General features: G+C 51.8%; 1 protein-coding gene across 1 annotated transcript in view; it reads left to right on the top strand.

Moving 5' to 3' along the window:
- TMPRSS4 (transmembrane serine protease 4) overlaps positions 1–13,581 on the top strand; it is a 41,009-nt gene extending 27,428 nt beyond the window's left edge. Inside the window, exons 6-16 of the mRNA XM_032595057.1 lie at positions 172–285; positions 2,777–2,929; positions 4,028–4,157; positions 6,193–6,294; positions 7,209–7,249; positions 9,406–9,565; positions 10,297–10,463; positions 11,251–11,349; positions 11,536–11,678; positions 12,844–12,993; positions 13,421–13,581. Coding sequence (XP_032450948.1) covers positions 172–285; positions 2,777–2,929; positions 4,028–4,157; positions 6,193–6,294; positions 7,209–7,249; positions 9,406–9,565; positions 10,297–10,463; positions 11,251–11,349; positions 11,536–11,678; positions 12,844–12,993; positions 13,421–13,432 — 1,271 coding nt within the window. The 3' untranslated portion in view covers positions 13,433–13,581. The remainder of the gene's footprint in view (positions 1–171; positions 286–2,776; positions 2,930–4,027; positions 4,158–6,192; positions 6,295–7,208; positions 7,250–9,405; positions 9,566–10,296; positions 10,464–11,250; positions 11,350–11,535; positions 11,679–12,843; positions 12,994–13,420) is intronic.
- Positions 13,582–20,543: the final 6,962 nt, after the last annotated feature.

Raw genomic sequence — 20,543 nt, forward strand, 5'->3', positions numbered from 1 at the left:
ACCCTGTGCCACTGAAGCTAAGCCCAGTCTGCAGGAAGAAACCCCCAGTGCGAAGCAAAACCGTCCCCAAAGCATCCTGGGGCTCAGCACCAGGGCCACAGGGCAGGGAGGCTATGGGCCTTGGCAGGGGCAGTCTTCAAGTGCTGACCGTAGGCTCTTTCCGTCTCACAGATGTCACCCCTCTGCACAAACCCCGCACTCCCCTGGAGACCTTCAAAAAGGTGGGAGTCCCCATCATCGCAGCACTGCTGAGCCTGGCGACCATCATCATCACGGCTGTCCTCAGTAAGTGGCCGCCCCCACCCGCCTCTCTGAGCACAGTCCCACCCTCCACCCTTCCAGCCAGCAGTCACAGACAGGGGATCTGCATAAAGCTTGTGTGCTTTGCATCCACCCCTGCGCTGAAGGGAGTGGGAGAGGGAGGTGAGCTCAGCCCCCACCTACCCCCAGATGATCTCTGCCATGGGGAAAACACAGCAGCACATGTTACAAACCCACGCAGGCCGCTGGCCGGGCCGGTGAGGGAGGGGGCGGTCTGCAGAGCCCTGAGCAGCCCTACTGGCTAGAGCAGCAGAGAGCCCCCTGGCTTGTGAGATAGAGACACTGAGAAAAGACCCTGGGGAAGCCACCCCCCCCACCCCGCCCCCCGGGGCAGACAGCACACCATCCCTGCCTTTAGCGCTGTCTTCCTCTCGGCCAGTGCCTAGACCCCATGTGATCTCCCCCAGGCACTCTGTGACAGAGTGACCCGAATGACCTGTGATGCCCGCAGTCCCTCCTCGCAGCTCCCACTCCTGTGACTGTCTTTGCCTTCACTTCCCCATACTCACACTCAGGGTGGGGAGCAGGGCACGGGGGGCCCTGGCAATGGGTTTTCAGCAGCAGCAGCAGACTTGCTGTGGTCCTAAGTCTGTTCTATGGAGACTAGTAAGAAGGAAAGCTTGCTTTCTCTGCACACACGTCCTGCCACACTGGAGAGGGACAAAGGAGCCAAATTCCTCCAGGGGACGCCAGGCAGGCAGTGGGGCCAGAGTAAGAACGGGGGTCTCCCCATCCCACAAGGCCCTGTGGGGCGTCCATGCCCTGGGCCCCCAGGTTCTGCAACCAGAGGAGGTAACCTGAGCCTCCGTCCCAGGCTAGGCTCCCTCAACGTCTTGGTTTCCGGGGTCTCGACTGCGGCATGGTGTCCTGGCTTTATCCCAGGAGGCTGGAGTGATCCTGCCTTACCCTGGCTCCGGACCATGAACCCAAGTCTGAAGGTCTGAAGGTCTAGGAAATACTCAGCTTGCTTCTCCCTTGCTCACTCGCACCAGAGCCATCAAGGCCGGTGGATCTCATCGCGAAAACCCTCAGGAAAGGTGTGGAGAGGCAGAGAGAGAGCGAGCTTTGGAGTTCGACCCTGGCTGGGATCCCGGCTCTCACCTAAGTGCTGTGTGGCCTTGGGAAATCAACCCTAACTCTCCACACCTCGGCGTCCTCACTTATGTTGTTAAGTTTATCGTCAAGTTAGCTAACATAGTGTATACAGTGAGCTCTTGGTTTGGGGGAGGGGGGTAGATTCCCGTGATTCATCGCTTACATACAACACCCAGTGCTCATCCCAACAAGTGCCCTCCTCAATGCCCATCACCCATTACCCCTCCTCCGCCCTCAGTTTGTTCTCTGCATTCAGGAGTCTCTTATGGGTTGCCTCCCTCCCTCTATTTTTCCCCCTTCCCTTGCCCCATGATCTTCTGTTAAGTTTCTCAAGTTCCACATGAGTGAAATCAGATGATATCTGTCTTTCTCTGACTCTTTCCACTTAGCATAATACCCTCCAGTTCCATCCACGTGGTTGCAAATGGCAGGATTTCATTCTTTCTCATCGCCGAGTAGTATTCCATTGTATATATAAACCTCATCTTCTTTATCTATTCATCAGCTGATGGATCAGTGTCGTCCCTTACAACGTGAGTTCCTCACGGCACCTGCCTCCGAACTTGTCAGGATTACATGAGGCAGTGCAGGGAAAGCTCTCAGCAGTGACAAGCAAGGCCATGGTCAGACCGATGACCGCCACTTGTGGGGCCAAGCCAGGAGTGATGGTGGACTGCAGGGGGGAGCTTCGGGCCAGAGGAGGGTTCAGCTAGGCGACAGGCTCTCTTCCTACCAGGAGACCTAGAAATGTGTTGAGGTATCTGTTCCCTGAAGAGTTACAAACGCGAGACTCATTCCCATCAGCCCGAGACAGCAAAGGAGCCGCCGAATTCGAAAGCAGCGGGCAGAAGACCCGACAAAACACCAGCCTCTTCCTGGGTCCTTCAGTCCCAGATAAAAACACGCAGTTCTAGAACTGCACTTAACAGTTACAAGACACTCACAACCACCAGCTTGCCAAATGCCATCGACAACCTCAGCTCAGATGAGGCGACGAGGCCCCAGGAGGGGAATTGATGGGTCTAAGGTCACACAGGAGGGGGCAGGCCCAGTGCTGTCTTTTCGTTACCAGCACCGGAGGGCAGGAGGCCAGTGGGGGCTGTTTCTAAATTTCTCCCACACATTCTCTCGCTGAACTCCTCACCCATCTCGCAGGTACAGGACGGATGTTACTTGACATCTAAGGAAACTGAGGCTCAGGACCAAGTACACGGACTAGCAAGTGGAATAATTGGGTCTGGAACCCTCATCGGCCTTAGAGCCCAGCATATTTTTAGGGGACACACAGCCTCTCCCGCCCCCCCCGGCTGCCTGCTTGACTGTCAGCCCTCACAGCCCCCTCCCTGCCCCTGCCTTCCAGTCAAGGTGATTCTGGACAAATACTACTTCCTGTGCGGGCAGCCTCTCCACTTCATCCCGAGGAAGCAGGTGTGTGACGGCCAGCAGGACTGTGCCTCAGGGGAGGATGAGCAGCTCTGTGTCAAGAACTTCCCCGATGGGTCCCCGGTGACAGGTGAGTCCAGGGGCGCGGGCACAGCAGGAAAGCAGCTCAGGCCCCCTTGGTCCACAGCATAGCATCTGCCAACTGGTCAGTTCCCATCCTTATTGTAAGGTTCTCAAGAACAGGACCAGGTCTCGCCAACTAGATCCTAGTACTTACCATGCAGCAAAGACTCAGTGACTATCTGATAACAAGTGGGGGACCAGAGGGGACAGGAAATGGCAACACAGTCTGTCCCATTCTGCTGCACCGGGGTGGAACTGAGGCAGGGGGCTGGATTGGATGACCCTGGGGAGTTTCCTCCTCTCTACAGGAGACCAGAAAGGGGACTAGGAAAGTAAGGTCAATAGCCATAGCCATTGACTAGCTATTGATTCCTCTATCCGTTAGGTAAGTGCTCACTGTAACATGCTACGCAACAAGACTGAGCAACAAGGATGCTATGCAGCAAGGACAGAGGTCCTTCAAAGGAATAGGGGAGGTTTCAAACAAAAACTCCTATTCTTTCTTGGATGGGGCCAGCCCGGCATCATCCGTCTAGTACTTGGGCTCTGGAGAGAAAGGATAGCCCAGGAGATGGGTGTTGGGGCTTTTGAGGGGCAGGACGAAGGGACTTCTTGCATATATCCTTTCTTATTTTTATTTTTTAACCAGAAGTCAAATGCATATGGGCACCTGCCATTCTGCTGCCAATAGTACTTCCCTCTCAACCCCTCCCTCTGACCTCACGTGGAAAAAGGAGCTAGGTTCCTCACTGAGAAGTTCCCTAGGCTGGGCAAGCTGTGTGTAACCATGCGGAGAGCCACAACCTATCACCAAAACGGATACCTATAAGAGCAAAAGGAAAAGTTATTAGTAATTGTCCCAGGACAATAGGTCAACATGGAGGTTGTTCCCAGGACATCGGGTCACCCTAGCTACCATCAAAACGAGGCTCAATCGGGCAAAGCCAAATGGAAGAAGTTCCCTTGGGGCTGAAAGGGTCGGGGTTCTATGATGCTCCAGGGTCTGGGTGTAGGGAGTGTGTGCTGGTCTCATGATGACTTCTGAGGGAGATGGGCCAGACGGGCCCCCGCCACATGCAGCTGACCCAATTTCTTGCCTTCTCAGTCCGCCTCTCCAGGGACCGATCCACTCTGCAGGTGCTAGACCCGGCCACAAGAAGCTGGGTCTCTGCCTGTTTCGACAACTTCACAGAAGCTCTGGCCAAGATAGCCTGTGGGCAGATGGGCTATGACAGGTACCCAGCCCAAGCCTCCAGAGGCTGTCCCCTCACCCTTAGGACCTCCTCCCTGCCTCCTCCTTTCCCAAAAATATAGATACTGGAGTCAGACAGAACCAGTCTTGAATCTGAGCACTTTCACATACAACAACATGAAGTTCAATCTCATAAGCCTCAGTTTCCCCAAGAGTCAATTGGAGAAAGTACCAGCAACTTCACAGGATGCCTGTGAGGTGCAGCGAGAGAAAGTAAGCCTCACCATGACCCCCAACGCACAGTTCTGGCTCCTTGCCAGCTTTGCTCCTTCTTGGCTCTGCAGGAGGCCACCCTGTCCCAGAATATCATTTACTTATTCAATGTCCCATCAATTAAAATCTCGTTTAAATGATCCTGATTTCATTGAGCCCCATCAGCAACCCCAGCTCTCTCAGCAAATCTCAAAAGCAATTTCAAACCTTCGGTGGATGAAGAGTTACGTAATCATAACAAGGGAATCTGCATGATGAGTTTATATTCGTTTGATCCTGGCAAAAGCAAAAAGGTCGTTTTTATTGTATCTATTTTAGAAATAGGTTTGGCGAAAATCAGTAACTTGCTTGGGTAGGAGAGGCCTGGAGTTTATGCCCAAGACCCCTGAACTCCTGGGCATCCCGAGTTCTAGCAGCATCTCTGTTTCTAGCTTGGGTCATTCTCTCCTCTCCCAAGGTTTTACCTGTAAAGGGAGGAGAGGGGAGGCCACTGATCAGAGAGCCTAACCAGAGAGGAGGGAAAAGAACCCGTTTACTCGGCTGCAGAGTGGGGCACCTGCTCCCTGGCAAGCCCCAAGGATTCTAAGAAACTGGACCCAGAGTGGAGGCAAAAATGAGAAATGCCAGGCAGACATCATCAATCAATCACAGAACCCTCTCCTGTCGACCCTTAAAGCAGCCTCGAGGTCCTTCTTACAATAAACGCTCCAGGCAGCGTCACTGATCCATCAGATCGTTTCGCCCCCTCTGCTTCCTAGTTACCAGGTTTTTGCGGCTCCCCGCTGGCCACAGTGCACAGCCCCGGACAGGACACCTCTGCCTCCTTCGGTTCTGAGGCGAGCTGGAAAGGCACGCCCTGCCCCTGCTCTTCCCTGGGCTCCTCCAGCAGCCACCCAGCCCAGCCTCCCCGGCAGCCAGCCCCTCCTCCCCCCTGCAGCCCAGCCCACTGCGGCGTCAGCAGCGGGAGCGCCCAGCCCTGCAAAGGCTGCTGCGGCTGGGTTATGCAACCAAGGTGTCTCCGGGGCTCCTTAAGGTAATAGGTTCCTGGAGTTTCTGTCCTTCCAGAGTTCACTAATGCACCAAACCAGCCGGCTCTTGACTTCTACAAAATCAAAGCTGGCCGGTCATTCGTTAGGATGTAAGTGGTGAACAGAGGTCAACTGTCCTGGGACTGTCCATTTCCACCCCCGTCCCTCCTTCTGGGTCTAGATCTCTCTACTTTCCTTCCTCCGCCTAGACAGGAAGGCCTTCTCATCTCAGGACCATAAGACCCTAGATGGTTCAAAGTGGGAGGGGCTCTGGAGATCATCAGGTCCACCTATCATTTTACAGAGGGAGAAACTGAGGCTTAAGGAAACCCGGAGAAGGGTGTGTGTGACCTGTCCAGGTGACCCATCAAGCCAGTCTCAGAGCCAGGACAAGAACCTCCATCTCCAGGGCTCTTAAACCCAGCACCAGGGCACCTGGGTGGCTCAGTCAGTTAAGCACGTCCAACTCTTGATTTCGGCTTAGGTCATGATCTCACGGTTCGTGAGTTTTAAGCCCCGCATCAGGCTCTGCCCTGACAGTGCAGAACCTGCTTGGGATATTCATATTGTCTCTCTCTCTCTCTCTCTCTCTCTCTCCCTCTCCCCCTCCCCCACTTGCCTTGCTACTGGAGAAGCAAGACCACATCCACGCTGTGCCCAGAGCAGTGTCCTGGGATGTGTTCTTTACCACCCCCGTCTCCTGGGAGTGGGGGCCGCTCCCAGCACCTTCTAATCTCCCACCCCACCTCACATCTCTCTCCCTTCCGACATGAACAGCAAACCCTCCTTCAAAGCTGTGGGGATTGGCCCAGACCAAGATCTGGATGTTGTCGGAATCACAGAGAACAGCCAGGAGCTTCAGGTGCGAAACCTAAGTGGGTAAGTGAGAAAACGCCTTCTGGCCCACAAGAGGCTCTGGTAACAGAGGCTGCCATCAGGGAGGCAGCCAGACTCCCCTGAGCAGGTGCAGCAAAGGGGGATGTAAGCCAGACAACGGGACGAACTCCAGGCCATGCAGATGGTTAGACAGAAAGGGCTAGGGAATCAGATTACCAGATTTCTGAGAGGTTTTCTGGGTTGACTCCCTTTTTTATATATATAATAGAGAGCAGGACAAAGAGTGCAGTCCACATGTCGGTGGCTAAAACCAAAATTTTTCCTACTGCTTTATATTCCCGATTAAACCCAATAGGCAAGACTCCGAAGGCCACTTTGTCCTTCCCAGCCACTCACCCAGGCCAGGGGAAGACCTCTCCATACTCCCAGCTCTCCAGAGAAAAGACCGCATGGCCTTCGGCAGTGGCCTGTTCCTATGCCTCACTGCCCTGCATTAGAGCCCAGCAGCTAGATAAAAATTGTCACAATGCAGCAGAGAGCCTCAGAGAGGACGCGAGCTTCTTAGCGTTCAAGGATGCTGCTGAGGGCTGCTTATTCATCAAAGAGTGACTCTTAAAAAGGACCAAGATGGTGGCAGAATGATCCTTTGCCTCTAATTCCATTGAAATCCCCTCCCCCCACCCTTTTTTTGGTCCATTTGGAAAGCCCACAGTACAACAGACACTGTCCCAGGCTCTCCTCTTCCACTCCAGGCTGCCGAGAGCTCAGGATGGGCTCGGACACAGGCAGAACTGTACTAAGTGGTCAAGCCACCTCCATGCAGTCCCCCAGTATGTGGGTTCCAGATTTCCCAACTGTCGGGAGGGGGCTGGGGTCAACAGTGTCAGGGGACCCGAGCCCTCGCCTCCCATCCAAGGGAGTGACAGAAACCACAAGGCCCTGTCTGTCCCTTCCAGGCCCTGTCTCTCAGGCTCCCTGGTCTCCTTGCACTGTCTTGGTGAGTACGCCCCATCTCTGAGGGTTTGGGCCCTGGGCCAGCAATGAGCAGGGAGACATTCAGCCTCACTCTTAGATCTCCCAGACTAAGTTTCTCTCCGCTTCGTCCCAAACTTCCTTCTTTGGGCCTTGGGCTTGTAGGTCAACGCTCCTTCAAGTGGGTGCCATTAAGTACTCTTCCACACCATCCACACACATCCCTACAACCTAAGCAGAGAGCCAGCAGGGAACAGAAAACTGGAAAGGACGGAACGGGGCCGCCCCAGGCTCCCTCCCCAGTCACTGGGTCACAGTCTGCCCCGTTATCCAAGATCAAATTATCCGCATCCAGTCTAGCAAAAATACACCGAACAGTTAGACTATGTCTAGCACAGTCAGATGCTGCTGAGCAATAGAAAATACCCGACAAGTAAAAGAAATGGCCACTCTCCTCAGGAGCTTATGTCTGAGCAGAGAGCGAGAGGCAAGGCTACACGTGTGGCCCCCAGCTGAGTAGTGGCCACAGCCGACATGCCACAGAGAGCGCTTCGCGGAGGCCAGGAGACCCACTGGCTTCCAGCGTGACCTTGAGTAATGCATTTGACCTCTGTGAGGTCCCACTTCCCAAGAAGACCTTTCGTCCAACGGCCCAAGGGGATCCTGGGAGACTCCCTGCTCTTACAGAGGAGATCAGAAGAGAAAACAAGCGCTGTGGTCCAGCTCACCCAATCAGCCTCATGGTAGACCCGAGCAGAGCCTGGAAGGATGGCCAGAAACTGGACGGGCTGAGTAGAACGAGGTCATCATCACTGCTTTTGCAGTCGAGCAGTATACATGCTTCCCCATTGGGTGTTAAGACTTTTTGTTGTTATGTGACACCCACGATCCCTGGCGTGGGTGGGCTGACGCGTGGTGGCTAGCCAATGACCGAACCGTCACGTCATCTGAGGTCTGCGCTGAATGGCACTGAAGTCACAAAGAGGTTTAAGTCACAGACCCTCCCTTGAGTCTCACTGGGAAGACTGAAGCACAGCCAAAATGAACGTCTGGCCGATGCCCAAGACAGGCTGTGGAAATTCCAAGCCAAGAAAAATCCCCAGGGGGTTGGGTGGCCTGGAGGTGGTGCCCAGGCCGAACCTTGAGCTGTAGGCTCCCAGAAGGGAGAGACCACATCTGTTGGTCTGTCTGGTCCTCTGCTCTCTTCCCTGCATCCTTGAACACAGTAGGCACTCAATACAAATTTGCCGAATGAATCAATGGTTTAGATAAACAGCAAAGAGGACAGCATCTCAGGGACAGGGGCTTCCTTGAGCAAAAACAGAATGACTCTCTAGGGAGCTATAAGCAGATCAATTCGGCTAGACAGAAACCTGATAGAAGGATAGCAGGCAGCTGCCGGAGGAGGGACTTTAAACTCTACCCTCAAAAGAGAGATACCTCGGGGCTCTGAGGAGGTGAGGTGACTCAGAGAGAAGCAGAGTTTGGAATAAGAGGTGTCCGTAAAGCCCCTGGCTAGCCCAGGTCCCGAAAGTATAGCAGGCTTTTTCTTTTCCTCTGAGAAGCACGGCTGTGGCAGTGACCTCCAGGACTGGAGAGGCGGAGAGCAGGTCAGGGAAGCGGGAACGGAGGCTTTTCCAAGAGCTTGAGGGGGCACGATGGAAAAGCCAAGGACGGTAGCATGGGAAAGAAAGGTGTCAAACTGGGAGACTCACACAGCGTGGGGGGGGAAGGGACTTCGGGAGCGGGGAGTTTAAGATAGGAAGATCCAGTGCTTGGAACTTCCTTCCCACTCTCCCAGGACGGTTCGTGGGCATCTGTTTGCCTACACTCAGCAGCAACGGCTGGGGACACTCCACCTGGGCAGGACTTTCCTAATTCTGCATCCCTGTTTGGTTGGAAGGTCGTGAATTCCCAGCACAATGGACACACCCACGATAGAAACTCTTCAACACACCCAAAGCTGAACAAAGGAGGGGGGAGATGGTGGGGGGGAAGTCTATGGTCTGGAGGTTCTCACAGCCTTCCTACGAATAGCTCAAAACTGGCCTGGTCCTCCCCACCCCTCCAGGCCCCCATCATCAGGGCCCTGTTCTAAGGGGACAGACTCTGGGCTCCAGGGGGAGGCCATCCCCTCCAGAGCCTGACTTCTGATCTCTCCCTCCTTCCTCCTGCCTCCAGCCTGCGGGGAGAGCCTGAAGTCCCCTCGGGTGGTGGGCGGGGAGGCGGCCTCTGTGGATTCTTGGCCTTGGCAGGTCAGCATCCAGTACAACAAACAACACATCTGTGGAGGAAGCATCCTGGACCCCCATTGGATCCTCACCGCAGCCCACTGCTTCAGGTGAGGCCCACACTGCAAGGAGGCCTTGGAGGGGCCGGAGTGCCTGGGTCCCCTGTCTCCCAGCCTGTGTTTCGATGCCCTCACCTTCCCTTACAGGTTAGCAGAGCCCTGCCCATACCTCTGGGGAAGGACTACTCCCAGGCCCTCTTCACTTATTTCCTTTCCTTCCTTCCTTCCACTCAACGTCAAATGATGAGTACTATATTATGGGCCCATGTGTGTTAGACCCCATCGGTGCCTTAGAGGAACTCACAGGGTAGGCCGGTGATTCTTAACCTTTTCTGGGATCTGATGAACTCCAAGTTCTTGCTTGCAAACCACCCCCCCCACACACACACTCAGCGGGCAGGAGTGTCCGGAGTCAGCAGGAAGAAAGCCAAGTACGTAACGCAACTGACAAGTACCACGTGAGTAACACAGACCGTAGAAAGCGTCGTGGGAGAGAGCGCCAGGACCCCAGAGCTCAGGCACAGGGAGCAGTTCTTCCCCAGGCCTCCAGTTAGAAGCTTCCTTGGAGAGATTTCACGAGGGGAAAGGATCAAATCCCCTTTTAGAATTGGGCCTTTGGTAGGCGATTCCTCAGACCCGCTCCTTCTCTGCCACCCCTGCCGACACCATCATTGTCTCCTAAAGCAGGGACATGCAGCACCCCAGCCTCCAGGGCCCTGAGGACCCAGCTTTTGGCAGAGGCTGCGCAGCGCAGGCCTGAACCCTGCCGTCTCTGCCCCTAGGAAGCATCTCGATGTACCCAACTGGAAGGTGAGGGCTGGCTCGGACAAACTGGGCAACTTCCCATCCCTGCCTGTGGCCGACATCTTCGTCATCGAGCTCAACACCACGTACCCCAAAGAGAAGGACATTGCCCTCGTGAAGCTGCAATTCCCGCTCACGTTCTCCGGTGAGAGGCGGCATCTGGGAACAGACCCCCCCCCCCCCCGTAGGGCAGGTTATTCTCCCATCCTGCCACTCGTTCACCAAGTGGCCTCGGCACCTCACTTGTCCTCTCAAGACCTCAGCTGCGCATTTGTTTCCCGTGAATATACCAGCCTAACGTCAGTGATGCCCTGAGGCCCCCTCAAGCCGTCAGCTCCTGCTGGGTTCTTTTGGGGTCTGTTTTCTCCATGTGCAGCACCTCAAGTGGGAACCGTAGATTCATCCGATCTCGGAGTCGTGAGGGACCTAACAGATCATCTAGTCCATCCGCCACCCCAACCAATGCCAAGAGCCCGCACGATCTCTCTGCCAAGGGGTTGTGCCCATCTGGTCTCCCCCAGGGATGGGGAGCTCATTACCTTTAGGGCAGCCCGTGGAATCTTTGAACAGCTTGGTAGATGACTCATGCTTGCACAGTATTTATATCAGCACTTCTAAATGTCATTCCCACAGGACACTCGTCCCTTGGGAGAAAAGAGGGCTCTATGCCCCAAGTAAGTTTGGGAAACGTTTTTATAGTAGAGCTCTCTTCTTGGGCCATACTAGTGTATTAAAGATATGTTTTTTTTTTAATATTTAATTTGCTTTATTATGTCTAACCCCTATCTCCTCAACTTATTTGACCACAGAACTTTTTTTCTCGTGCCATTTTTGTTAACGTCCTCTGGAACATATGTCCTAGAAACCCTGCTGTCAACCTTTTCAGAGGGCTTAGCCACCAGGCTCTCCCCCTCTTTCTCTGCTCCTGGCAGGCACAGTCAGGCCCATCTGCCTTCCCTTCTTTGATGAGGAGCTCCCTCCAGCCACCCCACTCTGGGTCATTGGATGGGGCTTTACGGAGCAGGATGGAGGTGAGTCCTGGGCTCGGGACCACAGGGCTGAGGGAGCAGCTCTTGGAAGTGATGGGAAGGAGCGCCGTGCTTCAGAAAAATCATCCTGGAAGCCCAGGCACCAAGGTGCCAGGCAACCCAGAGAATTGTCCTGGGCTGGGGGTAGAAGGCAAAAATGGGAACGTGAGTGTGTTTTCAACTTCCTAGGAAAGATGTCTGACACGTTGCTGCAGGCGTCAGTGCAGGTAATTGACCACGCTCGGTGCAACGCAGAGGACGCCTACCAGGGGGAGGTGACCGAGAAGATGCTGTGCGCGGGCATCCTGGAGGGCGGCGTGGACACCTGCCAGGTGGGATCCCGAGGGAGTTCCTTGGATGGGATGTTAGTCTTGGAGAGACAAAGTCCAGAGGCGGACTGCCCCGCCTGAGGCCTTGCGTGCGGTGGGCACTCAATGTGCGAGGAAGGGGGACAGAGAGAAGGCAAGGATGGGAGGATGGAAACAAGCAGAAAGATTTCCAATGTGTATTTCGCATACAAAGATGGCGTTACCCGCCTCACCTGCTCTTACTTCCCTTCATCTTACTTCCTGTCACTCGAGGGCAGGAACACCGGGTCTATGTTCTCTAGAACCGTCAAGATGCTTAACTACCCTAGAGAAAACCATCTGATGCTGGATAAGCCCTGGCGCAACTCCCCCCACCGACCCCACCGATGGGTCCCTGAATACATGTTCCCAGAGGATCTCCCGATCCATTTGCATTAAAGCCCCTCGCCCTATTTCCGCCCCCATTCTCGGTCATTCAATTCCTCCACTCAAGAGGGATCTCTTGGTCATCTCTTGAATGCCAGGTAAATAGGTTTGGGGGACAGCGTCTTCTTCCCTCAGGGAGCTCACAGTGGTGGGGGAAGGAGCAGTCAGGCTATGGTGTTTTTGGGGGAAGGAAGTCTCGGGGGCTCTAGGAGCTGGGACAGACACCCAAATAAGCACACTTTTCACTGCCATGCTCATAATCTGTTTTGTTGTGTTTTCTCTCTCTCTCTCTCTCTCTTCTCCGCTTGACTCTAAGCTCCCCAAGGACAGGGATCTTTGTTCTTTTCATTGATCGAATCCCAGTTGTCTAGAACAGTAGGTGCCACACAGCAGGCACCCCAAGAGTAGCTAAATAAATTTGGGAAACGCTAGGTTAAGCAAAGATAATCAGGCTTCTCACCGCAGAACCCCTTAGAGCCTTCAGTTTGCTAGTGTGTGTCGTGAATGCCTGCGAGAAGGCTAACAGCAGCCGACAACTTACTGGACCACAAACAGACCCTTTTGCCCCAACTGGAAGGCCATTCCAGGCTGCAGGAACAGCATGAGCAAAGTCAGTGAGGGCAGAACAGCACAGAGCACTGGGAAGCAGAGAATAGATGGGTCAAGGCCAGGGGGTGGGGGTGGAGAGCGGGAAAGAGAAGCCCACCCTTCCACCCCACCCCTGCCTGCCCTCTCCAGCAGCCCCTGTTCTGGTGTCTCACAGGGTGACAGCGGCGGGCCCCTGATGTATCACTCTGACCTGTGGCAAGTGGTGGGCATCGTGAGCTGGGGCCATGGCTGTGGAGGTCCGAGTACCCCGGGAGTATACACCAAGGTCACAAGTTATCTCGACTGGATCTACAGTGTCCGGAAGGTGAGCCTCCCTGTCGTGTCCTCCTTCCCTTCCTCTACCCTCAAGGTATCAAACCATCCTCAGGTTTGATTCAAATGGCTCCGAGATAACGCCTTGCATCCTAAGTAATTTTCCCTACCAGTGACAGCCTGAGATTCCACCGTGAAGAACTGAAAGTCCCTAGGATCAGAGATTCCCCTTCAGTGCAAATGGCTTAGGGTACGGAACACACCCAGCTTTATCACTCTCTATTCCCTGGCAGAATGCGACTATCAGCGAGTTTCCAGAGAACAGATTCTGTTGAGAAGGAGGGTGCAAAGGCTTAAGAAACTTTCCTCGAAAATAGAGAGAGGAGCAAAGCGCTTCAGAAAAGGCAGGCTATTTTTGCACACGTCACCACCTTGTCCAGTTTCAAATCACCTGCCTCTCTGTTGGTCTTTTGTTGCAGTCTACACTATGATGCTTCCGCCCCTCCGTACTGCTGGGAGCTCCTTCCCCCGTGTCCTGCCTCCCTGGGGATCCCCCAGAAGTCAGACGGAGCAAGAGCCCCCTCGGGCGCACCTCTCTGCCCACAGCCCCAGCATTTCTTGGTGCAGCAAAGGGCCTCCATTCCTGTCAAAGACCTCACAGGCCACAGGCCCCCAGAAGAAAGACAGCAGCCCCAGCCCGGCCACCCCTGGGGCTCCAGGCACCCCAAGGAGAAAGACTGAACAGGCCAGCCTTCCCGCCAAGGTCTCAGAAGGCATTGCCAAGCCAAGAAATTTTCCTCCTCTACTGAACGGAAGTAGGCTCTCTGGTGAGAACCCAGATCACCAAGGGCTGGAGCGGAAGGAGGAGAGGTCTGAGCCAGCCCTCCCCTCCTCCACCCATCCCCAAGCACACTCAGAGCAAGAAACCAAACGTCATGTAGGATGCACTGTCCTGCTGTTAACACAACTAATGTTACTGTTGTCATTGTCAGCCCCGTGGCTGCTGTTATTCAAAAGGCCTGCGAAGCCTTTGACACAGGCTGACCGGGCTGCGTGGTAAGAACTGAGCGAGGACTACTGCACCCCTACTGCATCTTCCTTGGGCCTGGGCAGGGAAAGGTCCTGGGGAGCCCAGTGATTCTCAAAGAAGGAGAAAGGAGACCCAAGACTGGAGCTGCTGAGCGAGGGCAACAGTGAACTTGCGGACTGGGGGAGCCAGGGTGAGCACGGCTCCTTCCCACACAAGGCCGTCTCCCACTGCCCTCCTCCCGGTTCTCCTGCCTGCCCTACCAGCCGTGGGCCAGAGAGAACACCTAGGATTTGGGAGGGAGGTAATTGAGGCATTCGAGGCTGAAGTCAATCATGGCTCCCCCAGTGGCTGCAAAGAGGTACTGCACCTCTGAGTCCTGCCTGGAGAGCCCAGGGCGTGGTTGCTTGCTTCCTTTAAAGAAAAGACATTTATCACCTGCAAAGTCTGAGATGGTCCCCAAGTGGGTTTCTGGGGACATAAGCATGACCATAAGCACTCAAATGGTCACAGAACTAAGCCCCATGGACTTCTCGGGCCACTGTGTGGAGGCCCAGGCGTTCTGAGGACCCTCTCGGTCGGATTGTAGATAAATACACTTGTTGATGCTTTACTAGGCTCTCAGGAATAATAAAAATCTTCAAAGGCAAATAAATACATAAATAAATAAACAAAAGTATCAGAATCACGAGCTGAAACGAAGGTAGAGATTGGGAGCAAGAGCTAACTAAAATCTTGGGTTGTCCTGGAGACCAAGACCTATATGAAAGTTGAGTCGAGAACTCAAAACCCAGAGCCAGTGCTCAGAATCAACGATCAGCCAAGATTTATCAAAAAGAAAACCCCATGAGGGACGCCCGGGTGGCTCCATCGGTCTGCAGCCTAGGTCAAGATCTCACCGTTCCTCAAGGTCGAGCCCTGCATCAGGCTCTGTGCTGACAGCTCAGAGCAACTCCCCGACTCGTGCTCTGTCTCTCTCTCTCAAAAATACACATTAAAAAAAAAATTTTTTTTAACCCCACGGTGGGAATCATCAAAAACAACAAATCATCAGAAAACCAAGCACTTTACATGTTCGCATTATCAGATCATAATAAAAAACCCATAGGGTACCTGGGCGGCTCAGGCAGTGGAGCCTCCGACTTCAGCCAGGTCACGATCTCGCGGTCCGTGAGTTCGAGCCCCGCGTCAGGCTCTGGGCTGATGGCTCGGAGCCTGGAGCCTGTTTCCGATTCTGTGTCTCCCTCTCTCTCTGCCCCTCTCCCATTCGTGCTCTGTCTCTCTCTGTCCCAAAAATAAATAAACGTTGAAAAAAAAATTTTTAAATAAATAAATAAACGTTGAAAAAAAATTTAAAAAAAGGGCACTTTTCCACATTTTAAAATATTTTTTAAACACTTTTAAAACATACATAAAATTTACCATCTTAACCACGTTTTAAGGATATGGTTCAATGATTTTAAGTCCATTCGCACTGTTGTGTGGCCATCAATCCCGTCCATCTCCAGAACTGTTTTTCCCTTCCAGAACTCCATATCTCCTTAAACAATAACTCCCGGTCTTTTCCTCCCCCCAGATACCGGAAGCCACCCTCCTACCTTCTGTCTCTATAAATTTGGCGACCCTAGGTCCCTCATGTAAGTGAAATTATATAGTATTTGCCTTTTTGAGCCTGGCTCATTTCAGCTAGCACACGGTCTTTGAGGTTTACCCATGGTTATAGCCATGTATCAGATTTTCCTTCTTTTTAAAAAATTTTTTTTTATTTAAAAAAAATTTTTTAATGTTTGTTTATTGAGAGACAGAGAGAGAGAGAGCATGAGCAGGGGAGGGGCAGAGAGAGGAGGAGACAAATCATCTGAAGCAGGCTCCAGGCTCTTGAGCTGTCAGCGCAGAGCCAGATGCAGGGCTCGAACCCGTGAGCCGGAAGATCATGACCTGAGCCGAAGTCGGACGCTCAACCGACTGAGCCACCCAGACGCCCCAGATTTTCCTTCCTTTTTAAGGGTCAATAATATGCCATTATTTATACCACATTCTGTTCCTCCATCCATTTATTGACGAACATCTGGGTTGCATCTACCTCTTGGCTACTGTGAATAAGCTGGGCTAAACATGGGTGTATGCGTGTCTCAAGATCCTGCTTTCGATTCCTTGGGTGTACACCCAGAAGCAGAATTGCTGGATCATATGGTATCGGCTTTTAATCATTCATTGCTTTCCCTAAGGATCACACCATTTTACGTTCCCACCCACCGTGCACAAGGTTCCAATTTCTCCACATCCTCACCAACACTTACTTCCTGTTAAAAAAAAAAGAAAGTAGGTATTTTAATAATCAAGCAAATGTGACAAGCAGATTTGAAGAAGAACTAAATGGAGCCCTTAGAAAGAAGAACTATAATTATTAAAATGAAAAACAGAATGTTGGGGGTAAATAGCGTTTAAGATGGAGACAAAGACTCTGGAAGGTAGATTGAAGTCACTAAGGTTGTTGCAGAAAGAGATAAGGAGATAAAATATACATGTATACAAAAACAAGGCTAGGGACAGTGGAGGCTAGAATAATAAAGTCTAACGTATCCAGCTAAACCCTCAGAGGCAGAGAATGTAAGTATTAAAGAGAAATAATATCTAAAGAGATAATAGCGGAGACTGTCCAGAACCCAATAAAAGGTGTGAATCTACATTTACCCCATTAGCTACCATAGCGTATACACATACAAGGTAGAAACATGCCAATAAACCCTCACCTAGTGAGGGTAGTGAAACTTCAAAACACCAAAGATGAACAGAAACTCTTTAGAGCAGCCAGGGAAACAGGCCAGACTGTCTATAGCACCATAAAGACGCCAGTTAGACTGCCCGCAGACTTCCCCCACGGCCGTAAGAGAAGATTCTGTCTCCAGTATGCCAAGACAGTAGAGGTCCGTCGAGAATGGTGAACCCTACAAAACTATCCTTCAAGAATAAAGACATGTTCAGGAAAATGACAACCGCGAGTTTGCCCCCGACAGGCCTTCTCTGAAGGAAAATCTAAAGTATGTACTCTAAGTTTTCATTTAAATTCCAGGTAGTTAACATCCCGTGTGTATTAGTTTCAGGTGTACAATGTAGCGATTCAACACTTCCATACAATACCTGGCGCTCATTGCAAGTGCCCTCCTTAACCCCCACCACCTACTGCACCCAGCCCCCCCCCCCCCCCCCCACAGCTCTGGTAACCATCGGTTTTGTTCTATATGGTTAAGAGACTGTTTCTTGGTTTGTCTCTCCCTCTCCCCCCGCCCCGCTCATTTGTTTTGTTTCTTAGTACATACGAGGGGTGCCTGGGTGGTTGAGCATTCAACTTTTCATTTCGGCTCAGGTCAGGATCCCAGGGTCAGCCCCATATCAGTCTCTGTGCCCATAGTGTGGAGCCTGCTTAAGATCCCCTCTCTCTCCCACCGCCCCCTCCTGCTCGTGCTCGCGCTCTTAAAAAAATTTTGTTTCCCACATTAGAAGTGAAATCATATTTGTCTTTCTGTAATTTATTTCCCTTAGCATAATACTCTCTAGCTCCACATCATTGCAAATAACAAGGTTTCACTCGTTTTGATGGCTGAATAATATCCTATTGTGTATATATATATACACACACATATACACACACACACACACACCCCATCTTCTTTACCCATTCATCAGTAGATGGAGCCATGGGCTGTCGCCATAATTTGGCTATTGTCAACAACATTGCTATAAACATTGGGATGCATGTATCCCTTTGAATTCGTGTTTTTGCATCCTTTGGGTAAATTCAAGTATGTACTTTAGAAAGAAGATATCTACCTTCAGGTAGCATGGTGGCTCAAGGTGGCGAGGGGAAGCTCTTTACAGAAAAATGTAGCTTATCAATATAAGTGAATGATAGAAAATTTGCAACTTCTAATGAAATAATGGACTCAGGCAAGAATCCTCAGTGGAGGCGAAACCCATTAAATGAAAGGTTTATGGAGACCTGGATATTTGCTTAACGCCCAAGTGTCACCCCACAGATGCCTTGCTGATCTCAAGAGGAAAACCTAACTTTAAAAATTAAGGAGGGGCTCCTGGGTGGCTCAGTCGGTTAAACATCCGACTTGGGGTCAGGTCATGATCTCGCGGTCCAGGAGTTCAAGCCCCACGTCAGGCTCTGTGCTGACAGCTCAGAGCCTAGAGTGTGCTTTGGATTCTGTATCTCCCTCACTCTCTGTCCCTCCCCCCGCTCACATTCTCTCTCTCTCTCAAAAATAAATGAACAAAAATTTTTTTTAAATCAAGGAATCAGGCTGCCATCACACCGCCCAGCGGAATAACCAGCTATTATGCGCCTCCCAATAGGAGCATGAATTATGCAGGTGGCATCACCTAAAGGCATCTTATCAAAAATGCTTAACCTACACCTTCACATCTAATTTCCAGCTTCTAGGAAATATAAAAGTTGGAAGAACAAATGATACCACTTGCAAGCTCGAAGACAAACCCAGAAGGAGGGACATTCTACCACACAGGTGGCCCAATCTCTTCAATAAGACAATGTCACGAAAGGCTCTTAAGAGGCGTAACAACCAGCAGCAAAGGACATTTGTGCAAAGGGGTAACTGGGGCAACGTCAATAGGATCCGGGGATTAGAGGACAGGAAGGGATTGTTCGTTATGTGTGACAATGACATTATACTTTACAAAAACATTCTTCATGTGTAGACACGCATGCAGAAGATAAAATAACATGAAGTTGTCATTTACTTTGGGGGAAAAGTAACAGTTGACACAGTTATGACAAAACGTCATCGAGTGAAATCAAAGTGATACTTACTATTCTACTTTTCTGTACGTTTGAAATGTTTCTCAGCAAATAGATTTTTTTTTGGTTATATAAACAGAATAAAAATAGCCCCAAAAGTGATACAACTCCAAAGAAAGGTCGATAAATGCACCATCGCAGAGGAAGCCTGCAGTATACTTCTCTCAATTATTGATGGGTCAGGCGGGCACAGTATCAGCATAGAAGATGAAATAATCCGATTAGCAGGCTTCACAGACAAGGGTAGAACCTACCACTCAACCTTAGAAAATAAACATCCTTCTCAAGCGCATTTACACAAAGTTAACCGTGTCCTAGGCCACAAAGTCTCGACACATTTCAGAAGTAGTATGGGCACCCCACACCCCGTTTTGTGCCATCAATCCCCACCCAGCCTTGCCTGCGTCCCCCACCCTCCCACCTCTAGGCCCCACCTTCCTGCCTCGCGTGGACCCGGCTCTTTCGTGTCCACGGCTCTAGATACCTGGGCACTGCCCTCATTTCTAACACCGCACCAGGCTCCCCACCCTCTCGCTGGGGCCAGGGCCAGGGCCGGGCTTTGGCTTGGTCGGTCTTCATGGCGCCCACCATGCTGGGAGCCACGGGCAGCTCTAGCACCCAGAGCCAGCAGACTGTGTCCCCACTGGCTTCCCCCAGGCCTGCCCGGAAAGGCTGAGTAACGAAACACGGAAATTATCATCTACAGGACAAATGTTGAATAATGGAAGATGAGACAGGAGGGAGCCAGCAGATAAATTACTCCTCCTTCTTCCCAGGATGGAACTATTCAGAGAAGCCTAGCTCCCCAGGGACGGTCCTGTGAGTCAGCTTATGGAGCTGTGGTCAGCTCAGGAACACCTCACCTTGCGTTTGCTTTCTCTCCCTCCCTGCCTCCCAGCCCTTTCCCTCTAACTCCTGCCTCCGTCCCTGTGTGCGTATTGTGAATGGATTACCCAGTTCTAAATAAAGCTGAAGGGTTCAAGTAAAGAGAAAAAGTTCCCCCTTCAATCCCCGACCTCCCTCCTCAGAGGCAGCCACTGACCTCAGTTGGATGCGTATCTTTCCAGACTCTGTACAAATACTGAGCCTCTCTGGGTTTCCATTTCCTCATCTGTAAAATGGGGCCAATAGCACTGGTGCTCCCCTCGTAGGGTTTCGCCATCAGAGTTAAATAACCGGATCCGTGTAAGGTACTCAGAGAAGCCCCTGGTCCAGCAGGGGCTCAGTGTAGGTCAGTGACGATCATGTCGTTATTACTTACAGACTTCTGTAAATGGCTGTCTGCTTGTTCTACAAAACGCACTGGCTTTAAATTCCAGTTCTGCTACACAAGAGTTACATCTTCGGGAAGGGTGTTTGTTTTTTTGTTTTTGTTTTTCTTTTTAACGTCTCAGTGCTTGGCTTCTATCACGGGTAAAATGGGGATAATTACACTTGCCTTCCAGGAATACAAGGACACTTCAATATGCTGTAGGAAGGGCACTTGGGACCCTAGGGATTCGATCCATATTTGCCTTTGTCATTACCACACACGGTCGAGGTCTCTCCAGCTTGCTCCCAGAGGCCTCCGCGCTTACCGTTTAGGGCCAAAGGAGAAGAGAACACTGGGCAGGACAAACCCCCCGCTTTTCTTTTTTTTTTTTTTTTAATTTTTTTTTAACGTTTATTTTTGAGACAGAGAGAGACAGAGCATGAACAGGGGAGGGGCAGAGAGAGAGGGAGACACAGAATCTGAAACAGGCTCCAGGCT

This window comes from Lynx canadensis, chromosome D1 (genome assembly GCF_007474595.2).
Source record: "Lynx canadensis isolate LIC74 chromosome D1, mLynCan4.pri.v2, whole genome shotgun sequence".
NCBI classification, from domain to species: Eukaryota; Metazoa; Chordata; class Mammalia; order Carnivora; family Felidae; genus Lynx; species Lynx canadensis.